This window comes from Scomber scombrus, chromosome 20 (genome assembly GCF_963691925.1).
Source record: "Scomber scombrus chromosome 20, fScoSco1.1, whole genome shotgun sequence".
Lineage (NCBI taxonomy): Eukaryota > Metazoa > Chordata > Actinopteri > Scombriformes > Scombridae > Scomber > Scomber scombrus.
Window position 1 is genome coordinate 7,560,829 of NC_084989.1, and position 20,252 is coordinate 7,581,080.

Sequence of the window (20,252 nt, forward strand, 5' to 3'; positions counted from 1 at the left end):
TTGAAGATGACATACTGTACACACCCAAAGAGATGTAATGACTGAGCTATGTACTTCATAAGTCTAAAACTTTGATAGTTAAGTCTGTTTGATTGGGAACATGCTTTGATTTGTGATACCAAACACATGGATTAAAAGCAGATAAACCCCAGACACAAACACAGTCTCCTTCCCAATTTCCCTCTTTACACACACACCCATGCACACGAGGGGAAATAATGTGTTTGGCTAACACCACTTACACAGACAGAGTGTTGATTAAAACGAAATTTTTTAAATAAATATACAGCAGTCAAATGAGGAGGAACGCACAGCTGGAGAGGGAAGCATGAGTGTGGGAGAAAAAAGCAGAGGAGGGAGAAAAAAGTACAGGAAGGATATGTGGAAGCATGTGTGTGTGTGTGTGTGTGTGTGTTTGCGCGTTCACACAGCTGTGATAGTGTGACAACTGAAAGGCGACTGGATTTGCGTGACTGCCGCTGCCAGAGTCTGTCACCTCTCTTTTACTGCGAGACTACGCAGGTCTTCCCCTGCATGTGCGTGTGTGTGTGCGTGTGTGTTTACGTGGTATATCTCCCCTCGGCCTCTAAATTCACGCTTATACACTCATTCACATACTCACATACTCACTTTGAGTCACACTGAGACAGAAAAATCTCAATGCAGAGGCAGATGTTGCTTGACAACCTTAACTGTCGCACGATCATGCCATAAAGGACACACACACACATATTCAGACACACAGCTTTCTCTGAAAACTCAAAAGTAAATGATACGTAGTACATACGGCCACTTGCTGATTTTGAACCTGACTCAGCACTTCCTGAGCGAGAATTGGACAGTGAGCCTGTCACACTGAAACTAACACAACTTCTGGACCACTCTGAAGCTTCTGTAACTGAGATAAGGAGACGTGTGATCAATATAGCTTCACTGCTGATGAAAGCATGCTATTGGTCACTTGAGGCTTCAAAACATCTGGTAACAGAATGAGAGCCAAATCTAATATATTTATGAAAACAGTGGAGTTTGTCCAAAACGTCTGGTTTTTAGACCAAGAATTTAACTATCTGGGATCTGTTGGAAAGAATTTGAGGTGTTGAGGCGTTGTACCTCTTCCAATCAAAACGTCGTAGCATGTAATTCATTCATATACTGTGCTAAACATTTACATCCAGTCATAGAGCATGTTTTCCCCAAGCATTTGAAAGCTTGTAGCATAGTAAGCTTTTGTCCTGAATATACAGGAATGGGATGTTGCCTATAAGGCTGTAAAAAGGCCAAAATTTACATGTTGGGTTCATTTAGGTTTATTTAGCCGGTTCACCTTCCTCTATTCCTCTTCCAAGTCATTGAAATGCCACGATACATTTCTGCAACCCATTTTCTTCACTCGTTTTTCTTCACTTTTGACATTTTTACTCTCCTGGAACAAATAGACGTCGGACTTGTGACCTGAAAGGGCGTGTGCAGACGAAAACAGTGTATTTTGTGGGCTTATTTCTCTACGGTAATTGGCTTTGCAAAATGGGTTGCCTGGCAAATATATTGTTTTCATTACGGGAACATGTTGGAATAAGACGTAAACATTAATTCACAGAACTTTTTTTGTTAAAAACTATACAACTGTAATGATATAACAGAGAGAAAGAAAGAAAGAAAGAAAGAAAGAAAGAAAGAAAGAAAGAAAGAAAGAAAGAAAGAAAGAAAGAAAGACTGTATTGATCCTGCTGCACTTTGCTGCATGCTGTTTTTGCATGTTTTCTCCATTCACATTTCCCTCAGTTGCTCACATACTAAAGCCTTTAGGTAATGGAAACAGGCACCTGCTGCTGGCCCGCTCCGCCACATATCTGTAACTACGACGCCCCCGGCTCCCATAACCGCCCCTGGGAGAATAAAAGCTTTGACTTTAGAGGCGCTTTGCACGCAGAGCCCAAAATAAAATATATTTTCACTGGATTTAGAGGCGAAAGGGAGGGGAGAGAGGAGGTGGTGAGATGGCGGCGGTGGGTCAGCCTCTTCTCATTGTTTCAACAGGGTTTCTTTGGTTTTCCTGGTGCCTAACTGTCACAGCAGGATGAAAGCGGTGATGATGAGGTCATGACAAACACAGAGACCTTCTGCCACCAGAAACACCCACGCGCACACACACACACACACACACACACACACACACACACACACACACACACACACACACACATACTGGAATAATACGGGAATTCTGACATACTGAGAGATGTTTTGGAAAATGTTGCAGCCGCAGTGAGTTTCAACTTTCAGAGTTATTGGTTTCATTAGTCACACATAAAGAAAGACACAGGATGATACACACACACACACACACACACACACACACGAACATACCTACACCCACACACACACTCTCACAAGCATCTGTAAATGTACCTGTCAAACACACGTATCGTATAAGCACAAATACCATAACTCACACATACTAAGACACGCAATCCCACCAAACACACACACACACACACACACACACACACACACACACACACAAACAGAGTCGTCTCCCCCCTCTCTTGGGATCCCATCACCATAACAACTAATGCACAGTTTGCTGTGAGGCCCCCCGGTGCAGATTGAGTCACGCAACGAGAGGCAGCACATCACTACGGTCAATCTAGCCTTTTATTTACCATCCCACTGAGACGACCTAACACTTTAACAGCAGCGTCACTGGATCGGCTCGTCTCTGTGTGTGTGTGTGTGTGTGTGTGTGTGTGTGCGTGCGCTCGCATTTGTTGGGCCGCGACCAGTGTCATAATTTGCTATTTGACAGATAGCCATTAGGATGTTGGGTTTGTAACAATGATCTGATGGTCTGACAATCCCCATGTAACATGCTGCTGTAACTGTCTGGTCTGCCTTCAATGGGAAACATTTGCCTTTTTAGGAAATCAAACGAGGTTTTATGTAAAATCTATTCAAAATATGCAAATATGTGCGTGTATGTGTTATTGGTCACTGCCAAGTACAACTAGATGCCCTGATATCATGCACTTGTTTGGAGTAGGTAAGTGATTATATGCACTTATAATTAATGTGTAGTTGCAATCTGATTCAAGGCCCCTCTTCGGAGGTCGGAGGTCAGCTGACAAAAAACAAATCTCGTGTTTGCTCTGATTACTGTTGACAGTCTTGGTGTGTTCTTCTCACTCTCTTCTGCTCACTTTAACACATGAACACATGCATTCAGACAGAGACGCATTCATACACACACACACACACACACACACACACACACACACACACACACACACAAACACATTTGACTGGCTGCTCAAGCCGCCAGGGTGTGTGAGTCCCCACCTCCTTCATCAGCTCTGACACTCCCATCTCACCCTTGTGTCACGCAACACCACAGCTCTGCGAATGAGGTCAGGGCAAAGGGCAAAGGGCACACACGCATATACACACAGATACAAAAAAAAAAAAGCCTCCATCCCCCCCTTCCCAATTCACATTCACTCAGACACAAATTTAATGGCGTGTATGAACGCCTGCGAGTATTCGTTAAAAGTGACGCGCAGGAGGCAGGAAAGGGTACGACCCAACAGACCTCTTTACCTGATTTAATGAAGTGTAAATGCTATGTCAAATTTCAGGTTTCATCATATCAACGTCTCTTTCCCTAATTAGAGAGACTCGGGTTCTTACCTCCAGGAGGAGGCCGCTTTCATTAACGGCGGTTCCCATTGGAAGGCTCTCTTTCCTGGGTTCAGGGTTAGAGGATGTGTTACTGATGATGTGCTTCCTGGAGATCTTGGTATCTGGGTTTCCTATAAAAAAAAGAAGAAGAAGAAAAATATAAACGGGCTGGCACAAGAAGATGAATTAACACAATATATTCATAGCAGCGGGTTTGAGGATGGAAAGAAAATGAGTAAAAGAGCTCGTTTGTGATCGGTTAGCGTGCAGGTGAAAATAAAAACATATTCAGGGTCTAGAAAATAAAATCACATCCCATCTGTTGAGTTCTTGACTTAAATATATTGCGTTGTGGCTCAGTGAGAATCGTGTCAACACGGAGAACAAGCAAAGAATGATAACAATAATGATTATGTTTTCCAAAGTATGTTTGGCAGTTCTCCGACAACCTCTGCGTTATGGCAGCAGGAGAGAGCCGGACCGGCACTCCCACATGTGGCGAACACATTAACTATATCAGGAAAACAGTCTCCTTTTTTGCACTGCATTAACTGCACTAATGCCAGGTATTACCGTGCGGTGGGCCTGTTGAACAAGACAAAACAGTGGAGGATTTCACGACTTTACGGGATTCCTCTCACACGATACAGCCACATGCAATGCCAAGCCGACTGATATAGAGTGAGATAGTAGGCAGGATCTAGAACATTTAACACATCTGATTCTTAAGTGGCGTGAAGCTTAAAAATGTTTTTCCATTTTTATAAATCTAACAAAAAGTTCAAGTTCAGCCTATAAATCTAACATAATCTGCTCATGAAACTGAAAACCAGCAAGTTTAGAAGGTTACCTTGATAAAATGCCATATAAGTAAAACTGTATTTTAAAAAAGGAGTCATTTAGGTATTTGCAGGAGTTTTTAATTGATTTAAACTGATTTCAGCTCCAGTGCTGTTGTTCTCTTGCCGAGCCTGACCTCTGACCTCTTCTTTATCCTAATCATCTCAAAGTAGGGTGCTGTGAAGGGTCCTTAAGGGCCTGACGCTAAATGAAGAACACTTTATTTTTCTTATTTTTCAATCAGCCAGAAGTGAAAAGAAAATATCAAGATGAAAGATAAAAGAATCTCTTTTCACACAGGTTGTGCTGAAATTCGCAACATCAGCCTGTCTCTTCTTCACTGTCCTGCTCTTCTGTTCTATCTGATATTTATAAAGGAGAAATACCTCTCAAAGATACAAAAATATCACAATTGAGTCACACTCCATCAGCCGTTGCACATGTTGTCTCTCTCGTATATGGAGTAAAAGGCCAACCTACTATCATGCATGCCGGAGTGTGTGTGTATATGCAATTAGCCTATACAACAGTGGCGTGCAGAACTGTCACATGTGCACTGGTGACGTGTGTGTTGCGTGTTGGAGGCATGTTTGCGTGTTTCTCTTATGGGTGTGCTGTCAGGGGGCATGTGGCTCACTCCAAGAGATCAGCCCTTCGCTCCGGTACTCATTGTAGCAGGCACAGATTAGTCACGCAACACACACACACACACACATGCACACACACACACACAGCGGCCTCATTATGAAAACTACCTAAGTATATGTACGCATCTTCCAAATGCTTCGTATCGACCCGACCCCCACCAAATAACCCCATTACGGACTCCATTCCTCCCCCTTTAACCTTCTACCATCTCCTTCCCCTATCCTCCTGTGTCCCCCCCTCCCCAATCCACCCTTCCTCTACCCTCCTCCTCCTCAAACCTCATCTCTCCACCCTTTCTTTGTTCGACTCGGCATCGCGGGCGATTGACAACCCGATTTCGTGACGCTGGAAGAGTTTCCGTTCTCTTAATTCCCGTCCCAAGCACGCAAAGCTAATGCGTTTTTCTTTTTTATCCATACATTTTGTATGGATTAATGTTTCAATCATTTACTAACCCCCCCCCCCCCCCTCCCTACCCACCCACCCCACCCCACCCCCCCAAGTTGCATCAGCGGGTTTATTCACGCAACAACGAAAAAAACACAGGCCGCGATGAGCGCCTCGGCTGTCAAAAAACTGGCTAAACTCCACGGCCGCTTCACAAACTCATAAACGCCAGTAATAATGTTAAGTATTTTGTCATCACCTCCGCTAGGTGCGAACACATACAAACAAACAGACTCAGACAGCCCCACACACACATACACACACACACACATACAAAAACCACGCTCTTCAATCACTGCATTATCATCCAACCAGTGGAAACCATTGCAGGGGGAAATGAATCTAATAAGCGTCTTTATTTTCCTCCTTCAACGACTCATGTATTTTTGTTTTCTCTCTTACGGCAGCTTTTGGAGAGGATGCTGCGTCGGGAAAGACAAACACGCAGGATGATTAATTATCGGCACTGGCACTTCCTCTGCCAACAATACAGGCTTTATTCGCTGCTGCTCATGTCTTGAGGTTTGCTTTTCTTTGCCTCTATTTTCTCCTTCTCCGGTCTAAAAAGGAAAACAGAGTAGGTAATGGTGAGGCGTTTATGTGCTCCGAGTGAGGACAGGGTGTTAAGTAAAAAATGACAAGTAGCGGGACGTTGACGGTGCCAAAGGGTGAGGCTGAAAGTGTCTAGCTCCTTCAGTCGGCCTGGTCCGTCTTTCCACTTCCACTAAGTATACAAAATATTGAGACCACCCACCGAATATTAGGCCCCATTTAAGTCACAATTGTCTCGGGAGTGGAGAGCTCATTGGAATGACTCAGAGGCGTATCTGATCTTTGATTATCCCGCTGCTGCTCAGAGAACACCCTGGGCGAGCCTCTATTGTCATCAGATGAAAGTTTGATTTGTTGAAATGAAAAGATAATCTGATGGTATGAAAGGGAATGTGATGGAAAGAGATTAGGAGAAGTGTGTAAAGATCTCCAAGACCGATTATAAATTGACAAGATTTCAACACATAAGAAAAGTGGAGTGTGTGAATGTATGTGTTTATGTGTGTGTGTGTGTGTGTGTGTGTGTGTGTGTGTGTGTGTGTGTGTGTGTGTGTGTGTGTGTTTGTGTGTGGGTTATCAGGTATTATTATCTGCAGCCTCTAGGGGGTGAGATGAGTTCGGCCATGCAGCACACGGATGTGTGCAGCACAGTCTGGCTGCGTTTGTGTCTGTTTTCAACACCACGCTCCTCAAAAACCACTTCCTCTACACACTCCCAATAACAGCCAAAAAAAGAAAAATATGACAAGACACTGGCCAAGAAAAAAAGGAAGCAACCGTCCTTCGAGGGGGGGGGGGCAGAAATGTCTCTTTGGACCCAGAGTGTCACTGACATGCTGTTCTTCTGGAGATAATGGAGATAAAACACAATGAAATGTCTCACAAATGATGAAAAATGCAGCGATGAATATTTGAGCACAACCCCCTATACATTAGAGGGGATTCAAAAGTGGCATGACATCACGTTGAAGAGTGCCGAAGAGTGTTGCACGACTCCCGAGTTGCGGTGCCGATGTTCTAGTCGTGAGTGGTAGAGTAGTGAGTAGTACTATGCATTTTGAACTGAATGGTAGATGTTACTCCTGGTCCATTCTTTAGCTCATGCTCCTATCCACAGCGATGTGCAGTGAGCAGGAGAAAAGTGTTCATACATGGCTGCTCAGAGACACAACACCAGCTGCTGCACGGTTATAACCTCTGACTTTTCAGTCTGTATGCTATAGTGCCACAAATCAAATCAAACAGGTGGTTTTTGCTCCAAAAACCATCTTAAAGTCAAGATTAAACTTAGACATAGAGACATTTGAAAATCCTTAACCTTCTCAAAGTGACATAAAAATTCCACAAACAAGTGGGAGCCACACTCAAACACGTCCATGTTATTCATCTATGTTCATGCTCTCTGACACTCTGATTTCAGCAGCGTGGGTGCCACCTTTTGGCAGCTGTTCTTCAGCCGTGTGTTTGTCTTGTAAAGAAGAGCTCTGGACCTGAACATGCGAGCGCTGTGCAGAGAAGCAGTCCCTCCCCTCCCACAAGGCTTGCGTGAGTAGAGAGAACTGTGTGTGTGTGTGTGTGTACATGTGTGTGTGTTGAGGTTGGGTTGGCTTACAGCCACCTCCTTTGCCTATTCCCGCCCACTTCCCTCAGCGCTCTTCTTCTCTGTCTCTCTCTCTCTCTCTCTCTCGCTCTCTCTCTCTCTCTCCGCAGGCACAGGAAATCCACAGCGGAGAGAGCAACACCAACAGAGAGAGAGAGAGAGCAAGAGAGGGAGGGAGAGAAAGAGAGAAGCTGGCTGATCAAGGGCTGGTTGTCACGCGAGCGAGCCGTCTGTCAATCTCCCCCCCCTTCCTGCTGACAGGGTGCTGGCGGCCGGCCAAGGCCTTGCGTGCAAGCCGGCGAGCCACATTAGCCCATAAAGAATTTCATAATAGCAACAGCTGTTAAATATTGATGACTGCTGGCAAGCGCTCAATGGTGCTCCGCAAAAAGGTTAAGCCTGCACTGTAATGGAAGCTAATACTTCATTTTGCCACAGATCAAATGTCCGGATCTCGCCCTGTCCAAATCCAACCCTTACTATTTCAACTTTTTTTTTTCTTGTTTTTGCAATGTGGCTTCAAATGGAAGGATGGCAGCCAAAGAGAGAAAAAATAAAAAAGATTCACTCGAAGAAAGTTTTTGGCATCTTCATAATTTTTCTGAAGACAAACAGGAGCAGAGTTTTCCACTTCGTACCGTTCCAGTTGTTGGAAGTGGTTGGATATAGGCTATATATGTATAATGAATCTTCAATCATCCTGGACACCATTATTAACACCGGATTGAGGGTTCATAATCTTTCCGATATTGTTTTGGATGAGAATGTTTTGTTTTCCACACATATAAGACTCCTAGGATTAAGAGCAATTCCATTCATCTGTTCGTAAAACAACATCCACAAAAAAGTACTTTTCTTGGAGGGCAGGAATCACAAATAATGATCTTTCAGACGAGATTATAATGTGAGAGAGTGATTTTGCGGGGAGCGTGCATTCGCTAGAGGAAGCCTATCACTGAAGAGAGGGAGGGTAAAAAAAAATTGATTCCTGAATAGAAGCTAAACAAAGGCCTTTGTTGTGCGTCTAGATACCACAGTAAAGAGGAAGTTATATTATGACAAAGCAAATAGGATCACTCAAAATGGAGGTCAGGATGTAAACTCGATTGTTTCCACTTCTCTGTTTAGGTTGGCAAGCAGACGTACCAATCAGCGTGTTGTACAGGAGTAATAAGTCTCCACACAGGAGCCCTCGGGCAAAACAGACTTGTATGTATCTTGTATCTACTGGCGTGTATACTGCTACTGTATGTGGCTTCACTACACATAAAAACTGGCGCCATGTGCTCTCCACGTACACACACACACACACACACACTGTAGGACTATTATAGCAATCATAACGTGAAAGTCATTTAATTGCTTCTATAAATAGACAGCATGACTTATTGTGGTGCACATGTTTTATGTGAGGATGATGTTTGTCTGCTGGAAAGACTGCTTGTCTGATGAACACATTGAAAGAGTAACACACATGCTGAGGGGCTGTCTAAACACTCCTAAATTTGGCCTGTCAAGCCTTGGGAAAATTAACCACAACATAAGGCCAACGTGGTGCAATATTTATACAGACAATTAGAAAAACTAACAGAATGCAAATGGATGGAGGCCCAAGGACAATGTGCCTCAGCGAGGAATGATGATTCGCTCCCCGCTTGCTCCACACTGACTGCATTCAGGCATGTGTTGCGTGAGATGAGCCTGTTATGCAGGAAAGGCTTTTTTTTTTTATTTGACTGTACCCAAATGAATGCAACAGTGTGTTTTCTAATTGAAGACAACAAGACGCTCTAGTTTTCCTGCCATTGCAGGGGACCTGACATGTTCCACCGGCCAAACGTCGACCCCGGCCCCCTCGGTCTGCTCAGCGGGGGTGAACTCAGTCCCTCATGAGTCACACATAACCCAGCGATATATCCCGCCCGGAGGCTAAATGACAACACGCATGTACACACTTTGAAGCATAAGTATACGGAGTTTGCAGAAACAAACACGCACACAGTGGAAATGCTTTTTGAAGGAGTCAAGGGGAAACTCTATTGTTCGGCAAAGGTCTATTCTCCACTCTCTTCAACTTGTCTCCTTTGCTTCTATGTTTATCTCAGACTTCCTCTGATAGAGTATTTCAAATAGTGACATAATTCTTTCCCCTGTGGGGCTACTCAGTGTCCAGATACATAAACACAGCTTACCCTCCAGCAGAGAGCCCATTCCCTACCCCCACTGAAATACTTCTTTAATTATTAGCAAACACTCACACATGTATGATGCTAGAAATGTATAAAACAACACTTTACAAAGGTGGGAATTTTATATTTTAAAGATAGAAGCCAACTAGTTGTTTTTCACATTCCCATCTGAGATACACTGCATTACTGAGAGACATCAGCTCCTGCATGCTTGTGTGTGTTTGCGCGGTCGCTCTATAAATAGCTTCTCCTTGGATTCTTGTTTTGATGAGGATGGTTGTGGTTTGTTGCTCTCTCTCAAGGAGTCGGTGGTTAATACGAGTTGCATTCAGGAACTCCACCTGGCCACAATAAAGCACAGGCCTTCTATTTCTGTACTAGCGCGATCTCCATTTTCACGAGCAGTCTGAGACTCGAGAGATGTTTGTTGCGGCGGGCCTCGAACTAAACGCGCAGTGCTTTCCCCTTAAACTGTAAAGTGCACGTTTTGCTAGATGCTGTAAAGTCCCTTGATTTTGAGTTTAACAGGAGATCATGTTGAAATGAAAATGTCTCATGCTTTATAAACAAACAAAAAGCTTGGAAACAGATGTGACATGTGAGATGGATTTATGTTTTACATGAGGATGGTCTTGTATATGGTGAGTTATTAGCAAAGTACAGTCAATTCACTTAAACTAAATCTAGACTTGAACAGAGCACAGGAACATCAGCTCAAAATGTATAGAATAAACAATCATAAAGTGTTGTGTAAATGTAGCTGGCTCATGTCTCTCAGTAATCCTGCACTATTTACCACCGGGTCAGAGTTGTTCATTAGAAAAGGCAACAGCACTTCTGGCTCTCCTGCTTATTCATACTGAAAAAGGAAATACTTGAGACAAGTCAAACAACTCAGAGAATAATTATCAGTTTTCTACCCCTGTGTTTCAGTCTCGCTGCATTCCTGCACGAGATGGGAGGAGGGCAAAAAGAAAGACGGAGAGGAAAGCGGAGGTTACGGCACCTCGTGTACCTCCACTTCAGCAAAAATGCTACTTCCTTGTGTTGCGTGCCAGCTGGTGTCACTCACATTGTTCCAAATAACAGGGAAGAGAGAGAAAGAGAGAGACACACACACATCAAGCCTTGGATTATCCCTCTCGTACAGTATCCTCCTCCCTCTTGGCCACTAAAAAGCAATCGTTGGCTGTTTTGTGGTCGCTGTAAACAGAACACTCAACAGGTTTTCTGGAAAGGAACCACACCTTTCATGAAAAAAGCTGATTTCACCAGTGATCCCTTTAGCATTTTTTCCCCCTTATCCATACAGCCTCTCCATAACGAGAAGGTAATCTGTTAAAAAGATTATGGTGCCGTTTCGGCCCATTGAGGCAAATAATAATGGGCAGATGGTCCCTCGGGCTGAATCCATATGGGAGGGAAACTACACTAATGCGGCCGTAACACGCAATGCTAATCAAATGCTAACCACTGCTTTACAACTTCTACGAGTAGTGTTGATTTGCTGCACTTTCAGGCATCTTTTTTTGGGTGGTGGTGGTGGGGGAGGGGGTTGAGTTAAGAAAAAGTACAAAGTGGCTCATTAAATGTACTAATGAGTAAAGTTGTACTGAGTTAAATGAAGCCTGAGCATGCAATGCTAAGGGTGGACAAAGTAGAGTATAGAAGTATTTTTACCTTGCTGAAACTCTAACGGAGAACAGGGAAAAATGTATTAACATAAAGTTTATACAGTATGTGTCTTGCAGAATCCACACACACACACACATAGAGTAGGCCAACAAATGTGTAATTAAATGGGTGTGAGGTGGTTAATGCGTCCGGGTTGAGGAGGATCAAGTGATAGCCATGATGCTTTATGCATGAAAGCCATTAACCTGTCAGTCAGTACACACTGTCAGAGGTGTTGTGTATCCAAGACCAATCTGTGAGGCAGGTAATGAAGAGCGGTAGCATGATGCAGTATTTAAGATCTCTTTATCTCCCCTTTTCTCTCCACATACAGCATTAAAAGCATTGTTTTTGTCAGGAAAGAATCATCTGTTTGATCTCATATTTCAAAATTCTAGCGGACAAGCAACTGCATCACTGGATAGAGTTATTTCTGTCATGTTTTCTTTTATAGTATCAAGGAAAACACTGAGACGGACTGACTTTTAAAAAAAGACAGACCCTGTTTGTACATCAAAGCCTAACAGCTTCGCTCTGATGTGATTTTACTTAGCATCACCTGTCAGCTTCACTTTAGCACAAGTGACTCATCTCCTGCAGTTCTCACCAGCAATATCACACAACAATTTGGCCTCTGACAGAGCTAATTCATTAGTCGACACGCTAACCCAACAGTAATCTGATTATCTATCTCCTAACACCTCGTCCCTGTGTTGCAGGGTATTAGGCCGGGTCGGCAGGAAAACACTGGATGCTGGCTGGAACATCCCAGAGGCATCTCAGCTGCTTTTACATCCAAACCTCAAATATGACGTTGCCTGCAAAGTGTCCATGTTAGTGAAAAAAACAACATGAGCGTTTAGACACTGGCCAGATTGTTGCGAAAGTGAGGACAGATTTACAACCGTGCACAGCAAAATAAATTCATATTTTATGTATTTCTAAAATAACAGAAAAATGTGTCTTAAAATGAAGCGGATTACTTCAAAGAGTTTTGGAGAGTAGCGCTATGTTGTAAGATTCAAGATGTTTTTACATGGACGTGTTTTCATATGTATTCATCTGTTTCATGACAGATTGTCTTAAAAATCCTATATCAGCTTTTAATATCATCCGACTATAATATTTTGAATGGATTCAGCAGCTTTAGTGTTGGAAACTGTTAAAACCTTCAATAAAATCCATGATACTATATCATAATCTAGTTTTCAGAGGAGAGTTTGAGTGTCACATGAGGGTATAATTTGTATTTTCTGAAGCTTTTCCAACCTTATGAGAGTAAAACTCTGAATAAGACATATCTTGGATTTCTGTGACACAGTGGTTACATTTTGTAAAGTATTGAACACTGACACAAAACAACCGGAAGGTTTGGTTTAGTCCAACATTGATAACAGCTCTCCAAAATCCATAATAGCCGGATGGCTATGAGAGAACAGGTGAAAATAAATGAGGTGATAAGAGGTGTAGAGAGACATCCTTTGTCAGGTCTGGACATATCGTGACTGTCCACTTCACATTCTCCCATCTGTAGCCATTGCATGTCATCACAACACTTTAATCCAAGCCTGTTTATACTAACAGTGTTTGCTCCGATCACTTCATTTGGCACAGGGAGGGAGGACATATACCCCCTGTCATATTGCCCAGCAGGCGATATGTGTGTTTGTGTGCGTGTGTATGTGTGTGTGTGTGTGTGTATGTGTGTGTGCATGGTGTGTGTGAAGGAAGGATATAGGGGGGTGGAGGGCTTCATGGGGAGTGATCGTGGGATCACGCAAGCTTGCTAAAACAGGCAAAGTCAGGGGAGAGTCACGCATGGTAAGGCTTTGCTGTAGATGCCACTCAGTCACAACTCCACTTCCTGGCATCTGGTGTTAGCGTGATGCTACGAGCTTCTATATATGTATGTGTGTGTGTTTTGCTTAATTCCCAACCAACTGAGGAGATTTCCAGAGTGTACACAAACACCGACTTGTCTGCCCTTTCCAAACAGGCTGTGGATCCGAATAGGAAGAACTATTTTTCTGACTTTATGTACATGCAAAGCTGCCAAATGTGGCTCAATCGAATATTAAATACACGACATGGAAGGAAGCTTGAGGAATGTTAAGCAGGATGTGAGCCATTCAAGGAAAATGAAAGAAAACATGAAATACCTTTAGAGTGAGCCCATTTTGAGTTCAGCTATTCTGGTTGAGATAGTAACGTTTGAGCGCATGTAATCCTAGACCCCTTAGCAACATCCAAAGTTTGAAGTTTTACATTAAAGGGGCATTCCACCTGTTTTACACTTCGAAGGTGAGTTTATTCGGGACGTTCTAGTGAGCACAGTTGTATTATGTCTACTGCTCTGGAGGAGCTTTATCAAGTCTGAGAAAATAACCCTGATGATGTCACAGTGATGTCATCAGGGTCTCAGCTTAAGTTTGGAGACTACACATTTATAACAGAAAGCTTGAGTCACAAACCTGGAAGTGTGGATTTGGAAAGAAGTGGGCATTTACTAGACAAGGAGGATCTAATAAAGAGGTGCATTTTGGGAAATGTAGGATTCAGTGTCTAACTTATAATAATTACTTAAAAAGAGCATATCTTGGCCTTTGGTGTACCGATTTTGATCATTTCACTTTAAATTGATCTTTTATGACATTGTAAACCATCTAATCCATCCATCCTTGACTTAGCTTTCTGGATAGTTTTATGCAATTCCTGTGTGTACAAATCAAGGCGTAGTACAAACACCTTCTGTCATCACAGAACCATGAGTTACTGTAGCCATGCCCTAAACAAGCTACTTCTCTTGCCATTGAGCTGTGATTGTAATTTTCTTACAAGATTACTTAACACAGTGTACTGTATGCAGAAGTGTTACTGTTTTGTGAAAACTGGGATATGGTCACTCGTGATGAGAAGGGTAGGGCTAAAATTAGAGGATAGGGAAGTATTTTAGGCAATGGAAGTTTTCACGAAACTACAGCAAAAAAAAAAGAGTTTCTTTGCATGTGTCTATATTTATACAGTGTATTTGTGTTAATGGATAAGTCAGCCTTCATTTTTGCTCTTTGTGTGTGAGTGTGTGTACAACACAGTAAATTGTTAGTGTGCATTGCTGTGTTTTAACATAAAGATGATCTCATCACCATGTGCTTAAATCTCCTTGTGTCCTAAAATGAGACTCCGCTTCTCATGGAAGCAAAGTTGGGCACAATGGTGTGTGTGTTTGTGTGTGTGTGTGTGTGTGTGTGTGTGTGTGTGTGTGTGTGTGTGTGTGTGTGTGTGTGTGTGTGTGTATTTGGACCAGAAAAAAGAGGGATTGTTTTGGACAGCTAGGCAGAGTACAGTAGGGCACAGCAGTGTCAGTAGACAGGGTCGGGTCTCTCCATTCACTGACCCAAAAGCTTCTGTGTCCCTGAATCACATAAACAGACACAAACCCTGAACTCTTTGTTTCGCTGCTTTCAACTTAACATAAGGCTTCCAGTCTAAAATGCATTTCAACCAGTGGGTTTTGGAGATGATTGCCAACATTTTGTGCAAATATATACATTATATTTGCAAAATAAAAATGTTTTTGTCATGGTGGATAAGCCTCTGAAACCGCGTTTAGACCACTGTAGGAAAACAAAACTCGGCTCATATTAATGTTGGTTGATTGCTGGAGTATGATGGCATGAGACTTTGTAGAAATCTGCAGATGGTGAAGAATAACAACGCAATGCTAAGACAGGGCATAAATGTGGAAAGCATTTCAGGGGAAATATTGCAGGCTAATTCAATTCATGTAAATAGTAGGTAACAGTCATTATATAATTTGATTTGTTGGGATTTATGTTACTTAAAAAGACATCTAAACCCTGGCTGAAATGCAAGATGAGATCATGTGCATCTGATATTTGTTTTTATGCTGGAGATAGAACTGTAATCAAACTGAGATGCATGCATATATCTGTCAAAGTCTTCAAAACCAGTGTGCAGAGTCCTGACATGACTCCTGGAAGTTTTGTATTTCAATGCTATTGGGTTGAACTACCTAGAGGATACACAAGAAAGTCTTTCAAAGGGAAAGAATAAGCACTAAACACGAGGGCCTTATGTACGGCACGCTTCGAAAGCAACCCTTGCAATTATCGCCTCCATACTAATGAACCTCACATAACACCCTGTGTCAGTAAACCACCATTTGGGCTCAGCAGCATATAAACTTGCACTTCGGCTCTTTGGTGGAGCCCTACAGCTGAGTCCTGTGGGCAACACCGCTGGACCAGGGCCCACATCTGCCTATCTGTAACTCACTCCATTTAAAGGATTACTCTCCGCACGCTCCTGGCTGTAAGGTCAAAGGAATTCTCTTCAAACTCTTGAAAACCCATTTTTTAGCCAAGTGACAAGAAAATATAATCATGGCTGTTTATCTTTGCTCCACATAAGGTACAACTTTGGAAATATAATAAGTTTATCTCAATGCTTCTGTACCTACGTCATCCATAAACATAATAAATTCCTCTTTAAGTTGCAGAGAAGTAGCTGTATATCTTGCGCACGAATTGTGATGTCTACATCAATCTTCTACTTCTCTATTTGTCTTCCTTTTATCTACAATATTTGTTCTCTGATGTCGCAATGGCCCGATTTCCCCACCAATATCATCAAAGTGTCATCAACTCAAATCTAACTGTGGTGCTGAGTAAAATAGGCTGAAGTCTCGTGGTTTGAAACCTAAACTCAGAAACTAAAGTAGCTACTTTATCCAATGAAAGCTCCAAAGTCAACTTCAGCATAACAGCTTGGTTTAACCATGAATATTTAGCTAGCTTGAATCTTCATGAATCACATATTATAGCTACCCATTCTTCCTGAGGAAAATCTTTAAATAAAAAAGATTTCATTAAACAAAATTGAGGATCAATATTTTTTTAATGTGATTTCAAGTCGGGAAAACCACAACTGAGATACCTCAAACCAAATATGTCTGAACTGAAGAACATGTGTTTCCAAAGCAGTTTATCTGGAGCTGCATTGTGCTGTGTTGTACTACGCGTCCTGCAGTATTTTCTGCTTGCAGCTGATACGAATATGAGAGGAACCACAGGAATTCCTAAGCAATAGTTTCAGGATGTCTCCAGGGCAAGAGCAATATCTCTTATTTTGGAAAGTATTATCAGCCTAAAACACAGTGGTGTCACTGTGATCAACTCACGCGAGGCCCTGGATGTCTCCCTCTTACTTTAGGACATTGTAAATAGTGGCTTGTTTTCTGTTCCACTCATCAGCAATAAAGTCTAGTAGAAAGACTCTCCACAATTGTCAGGTGAATACGCTGGACAATAACAAGGATTGGGTTGATATACTGATGGTTTTTTGGTTTTCTTTCTGACCTGTGATCTAAATGTTTATGCTTTTTTTATCCTCACAAAACAAAACAAAAATAGTTTGACATTCTGGTGCTAAAACTAACAGCCTCGGTTTTTTGGTCACGCGTCACTTTGCTGTTTATTCATTTAGTCCTGTGATTCCCACCCAAGGGGAACCTTTATGTACCTGTAGAAAGATCATAGAGTGGCTGAAGTAATTGGACAAAATGGAAATTGTTATCATTTTAATATTGACATTTTGTTTTAGTAAAAGTAATGTTTACATGATTGAAATTGCCTAAAAGTAATGGATAAGTGGTTGAAATAATTAGGTACACACGGCTAAATGGTTCAATCACATATCTAAAAAGTAAAAAATTGTGTTGTAGTTGATAATTATTTAAAGTAGCTAAAAGTGATGGATAAATGGCTGAAAGACAGCTAAATGTAATAGAAAATGCTAAAATTATTATCTGAAAGTAATGGATAAATAATTAGCTAAAAGTAATAGTTAAAATGTTGAAAAATAATAGCTAGTTAAAATAGTTAGCAAAAAGTAATGGCTAACTCCTTAACATAGCATAAAGTAATGGTTAAATACTTAAAGTAGTAAGAGAAAAGTTAAAATAATTAGCTAAAAGTAACGGTTAGTTAAAAAAAGTAAGCTAAAAGTAACGTTTAGTTAAAATAGTGAACGAAATGTAATGGTTAGTTCAAATAGATAGCTAAAAGTAATGGCTTAATGCTTAAAATAGAAAAAGGTAATGGCTAAACACTTAAAGTAGTGAGAAAAAAGTAATGACTAGTTACAATAATTAGCTAAAAGTAACGGCTAGTTAAAAAAGTTAGCTAAAAACAATGGCTACATAGTTAAACCTGCAATGTGGGACTTTTGTCTCCCCCTACTGAATGTAATGGATACATTTATATGTAAAAGTTCTGCACTGCAGCTTTGAAATAGCTGAAAGAAATGGTTAAATGGTTGAAATATGCAAATAAAAGTAATGAAAATATGGTGAAAAGTAGTAAATATATAGGTAATAGTATGAATGCAAACTTGACCAAACATTGACAGTTCAGTTGTATCAAATATCCACTTTAAAATAAGTGATAGGGTTAAAATCTGTTAAAATGTTACAGGTGAAGGGGTTCATCTAACAGGACTGTGCGAGTACATCAGACAAAACTGATCTAAGTTGGAACAACGCTTCTGGAAAAATGGGATTTGTGTTTTAAACTCTTTCTGGAGAAACAAGACTGAACACAGAAAAGAGGGAGAGAAAGAGGGTTTCACAGTTTGTAGAAATTGTCACACATCATTTCATATCCCGATCCTCTTACGGTTAAGAATGCACGCTCACACACCCAAACTCATACATCAACACAAAGCAAGCATGGGTGCATTTTACATTTCAGCCATTAGACACAGACAGAGATGTGGTGTCTTACTCTTAAAGATACTTCAACAGGAGACACGGCTGCTGCTGGGTTTGAAATGTCCATTTGGGGGCCGGTCTCCAGCTATACACACTCTTTGCACACACACACACACACACACACACACACACACACACACACACACACACACACACACACACACACACACACACACTCTTTGCACACACACACACACACACACACACACACACACACACACACACACACACACACAAAATAAACACACCGAATACCCACATCCTCCTCACCCAACAACAGTACTGCAACTGTTTCTCATGTGACAGAGGGGGGGTGAGCTGTTCAGCTGAGGGAGTGGCGGAGAATAGCGTGCGAAGACCTAATGCAATGTTTCAACCCCAGATGGGTCACATCAGTAGCCCGCAATCAACAAATTTAGTCCTGCCAAGTTTACACGCTTTACATGTCAAAAGGGACGGCACAAGGAAAAGAGAGAAACCTGTTCCTTCTTTTTTCCCCCCTCCTTATCGCCTGCCACAGCTTATAATTATTAATTACTGTGACTGTTTTTTCCATTGTACTAGAAAGGAGAGAAAAAGAGAGAAGTACAGAGGAGAAGAGGAGAGAAGAGAAGAGAAGAGAAGAGAAGAGAAGAGAAGAGAAGAGAAGAGAAGAGAAGAGAAGAGAAGAGAAGAGAAGAGAAGAGAAGAGTGATTCATACTACTGCCAATTTGTCGTTCTATCATCTGTTGTTAGGTGCTTCCTGAGAAACATCCTCTAGCACATGGGAAATGGAGTTATATAGAATGCCACCAAGAAAAACTCAAACGTCATCATCAGAGAAAAATGCAGTGTTTTGTAAAAACACCACAGTAATGAACACTTTGCATGAAAGACAAAGACATTTGTCTTGTCTTAATAAAGAGAACATTAAAGATGAATACATACCATACAAACTCTTAACAAACAATAATCTTGTGCAATACTCTTGACCGCTGCTGCTTCTTATTTATATATTATTTTATTTATTCGATTTAATTCTATGTCATCTTTTTTAGCTGTGTGTGTGTCTTGTTTTTATCTGGTTGTCATGTTGTTATTGTCTTTAAAGCAAAAAATGGAGCGGCGCCTGTAATCTCATTATATGTTAAATATAATGACAATAAAGCTTATATTTCTATTTCTATTACAACACGACACAACACAACAGAGGGCTGATTCCTGACATAAGGATATTTCATGAAGAATGAGTAGGAATAGGTTAAGGGCGGTAGACACTAAGAGTCACGGGACACCCCCACGTTCTATCTACCCCCCCTAATCCACACTTTAGTGTTGTAGGAAATACTCAGCAAAAGCTCTGCGGTCAGCCGATCCATTTCCTCACTGACACCAGTGATTATTGCCAGCGCCCAAAGCCATTTATGCCTGGCAAAACACCTTTGTATCTGTCCTGAGTGGTTCAGATGAGCCAAGAGGACACCTGGTGTGCAACTTCAGACTGAGTGCTTCCTAATGTGCTCGCAGTGGGGATGTTTAAATAAAGCTGATGATATCACTGCCTCTGGAGAAATGAAGCTCAAGATAACGAAAAGCTTCACTGAGCTACGCAAACATGATGCATCCTGCTCCGAATTATCGGTGACAAATCACACACATGCATGCCCACATTCGCACAAACAAATGACTGGACATACATCGGGAATCTCACACATGCACACACACAGAAAAGTCCATCATTTTCTTCCCATAACAGTGTGTGGTCTTGTCATTCAGGCTTTGTTTCCATCGTGGCCTCTCATCTTTAAATAGCCAGCTATAATCTGTCCATTCAAGCACAGACTCATCGAGTTT

At 41.7% G+C, this 20,252-nt stretch overlaps 1 protein-coding gene across 1 annotated transcript in view; it reads right to left on the bottom strand.

The window, feature by feature from the left end:
- The window catches only part of ahrra (aryl-hydrocarbon receptor repressor a), a 64,022-nt gene that overhangs the window by 9,485 nt on the left and 34,285 nt on the right, over positions 1–20,252 (bottom strand). Inside the window, exon 3 of the mRNA XM_062441682.1 lies at positions 3,688–3,809. Within this exon, the coding sequence (XP_062297666.1) occupies positions 3,688–3,809 (122 nt within the window). The remainder of the gene's footprint in view (positions 1–3,687; positions 3,810–20,252) is intronic.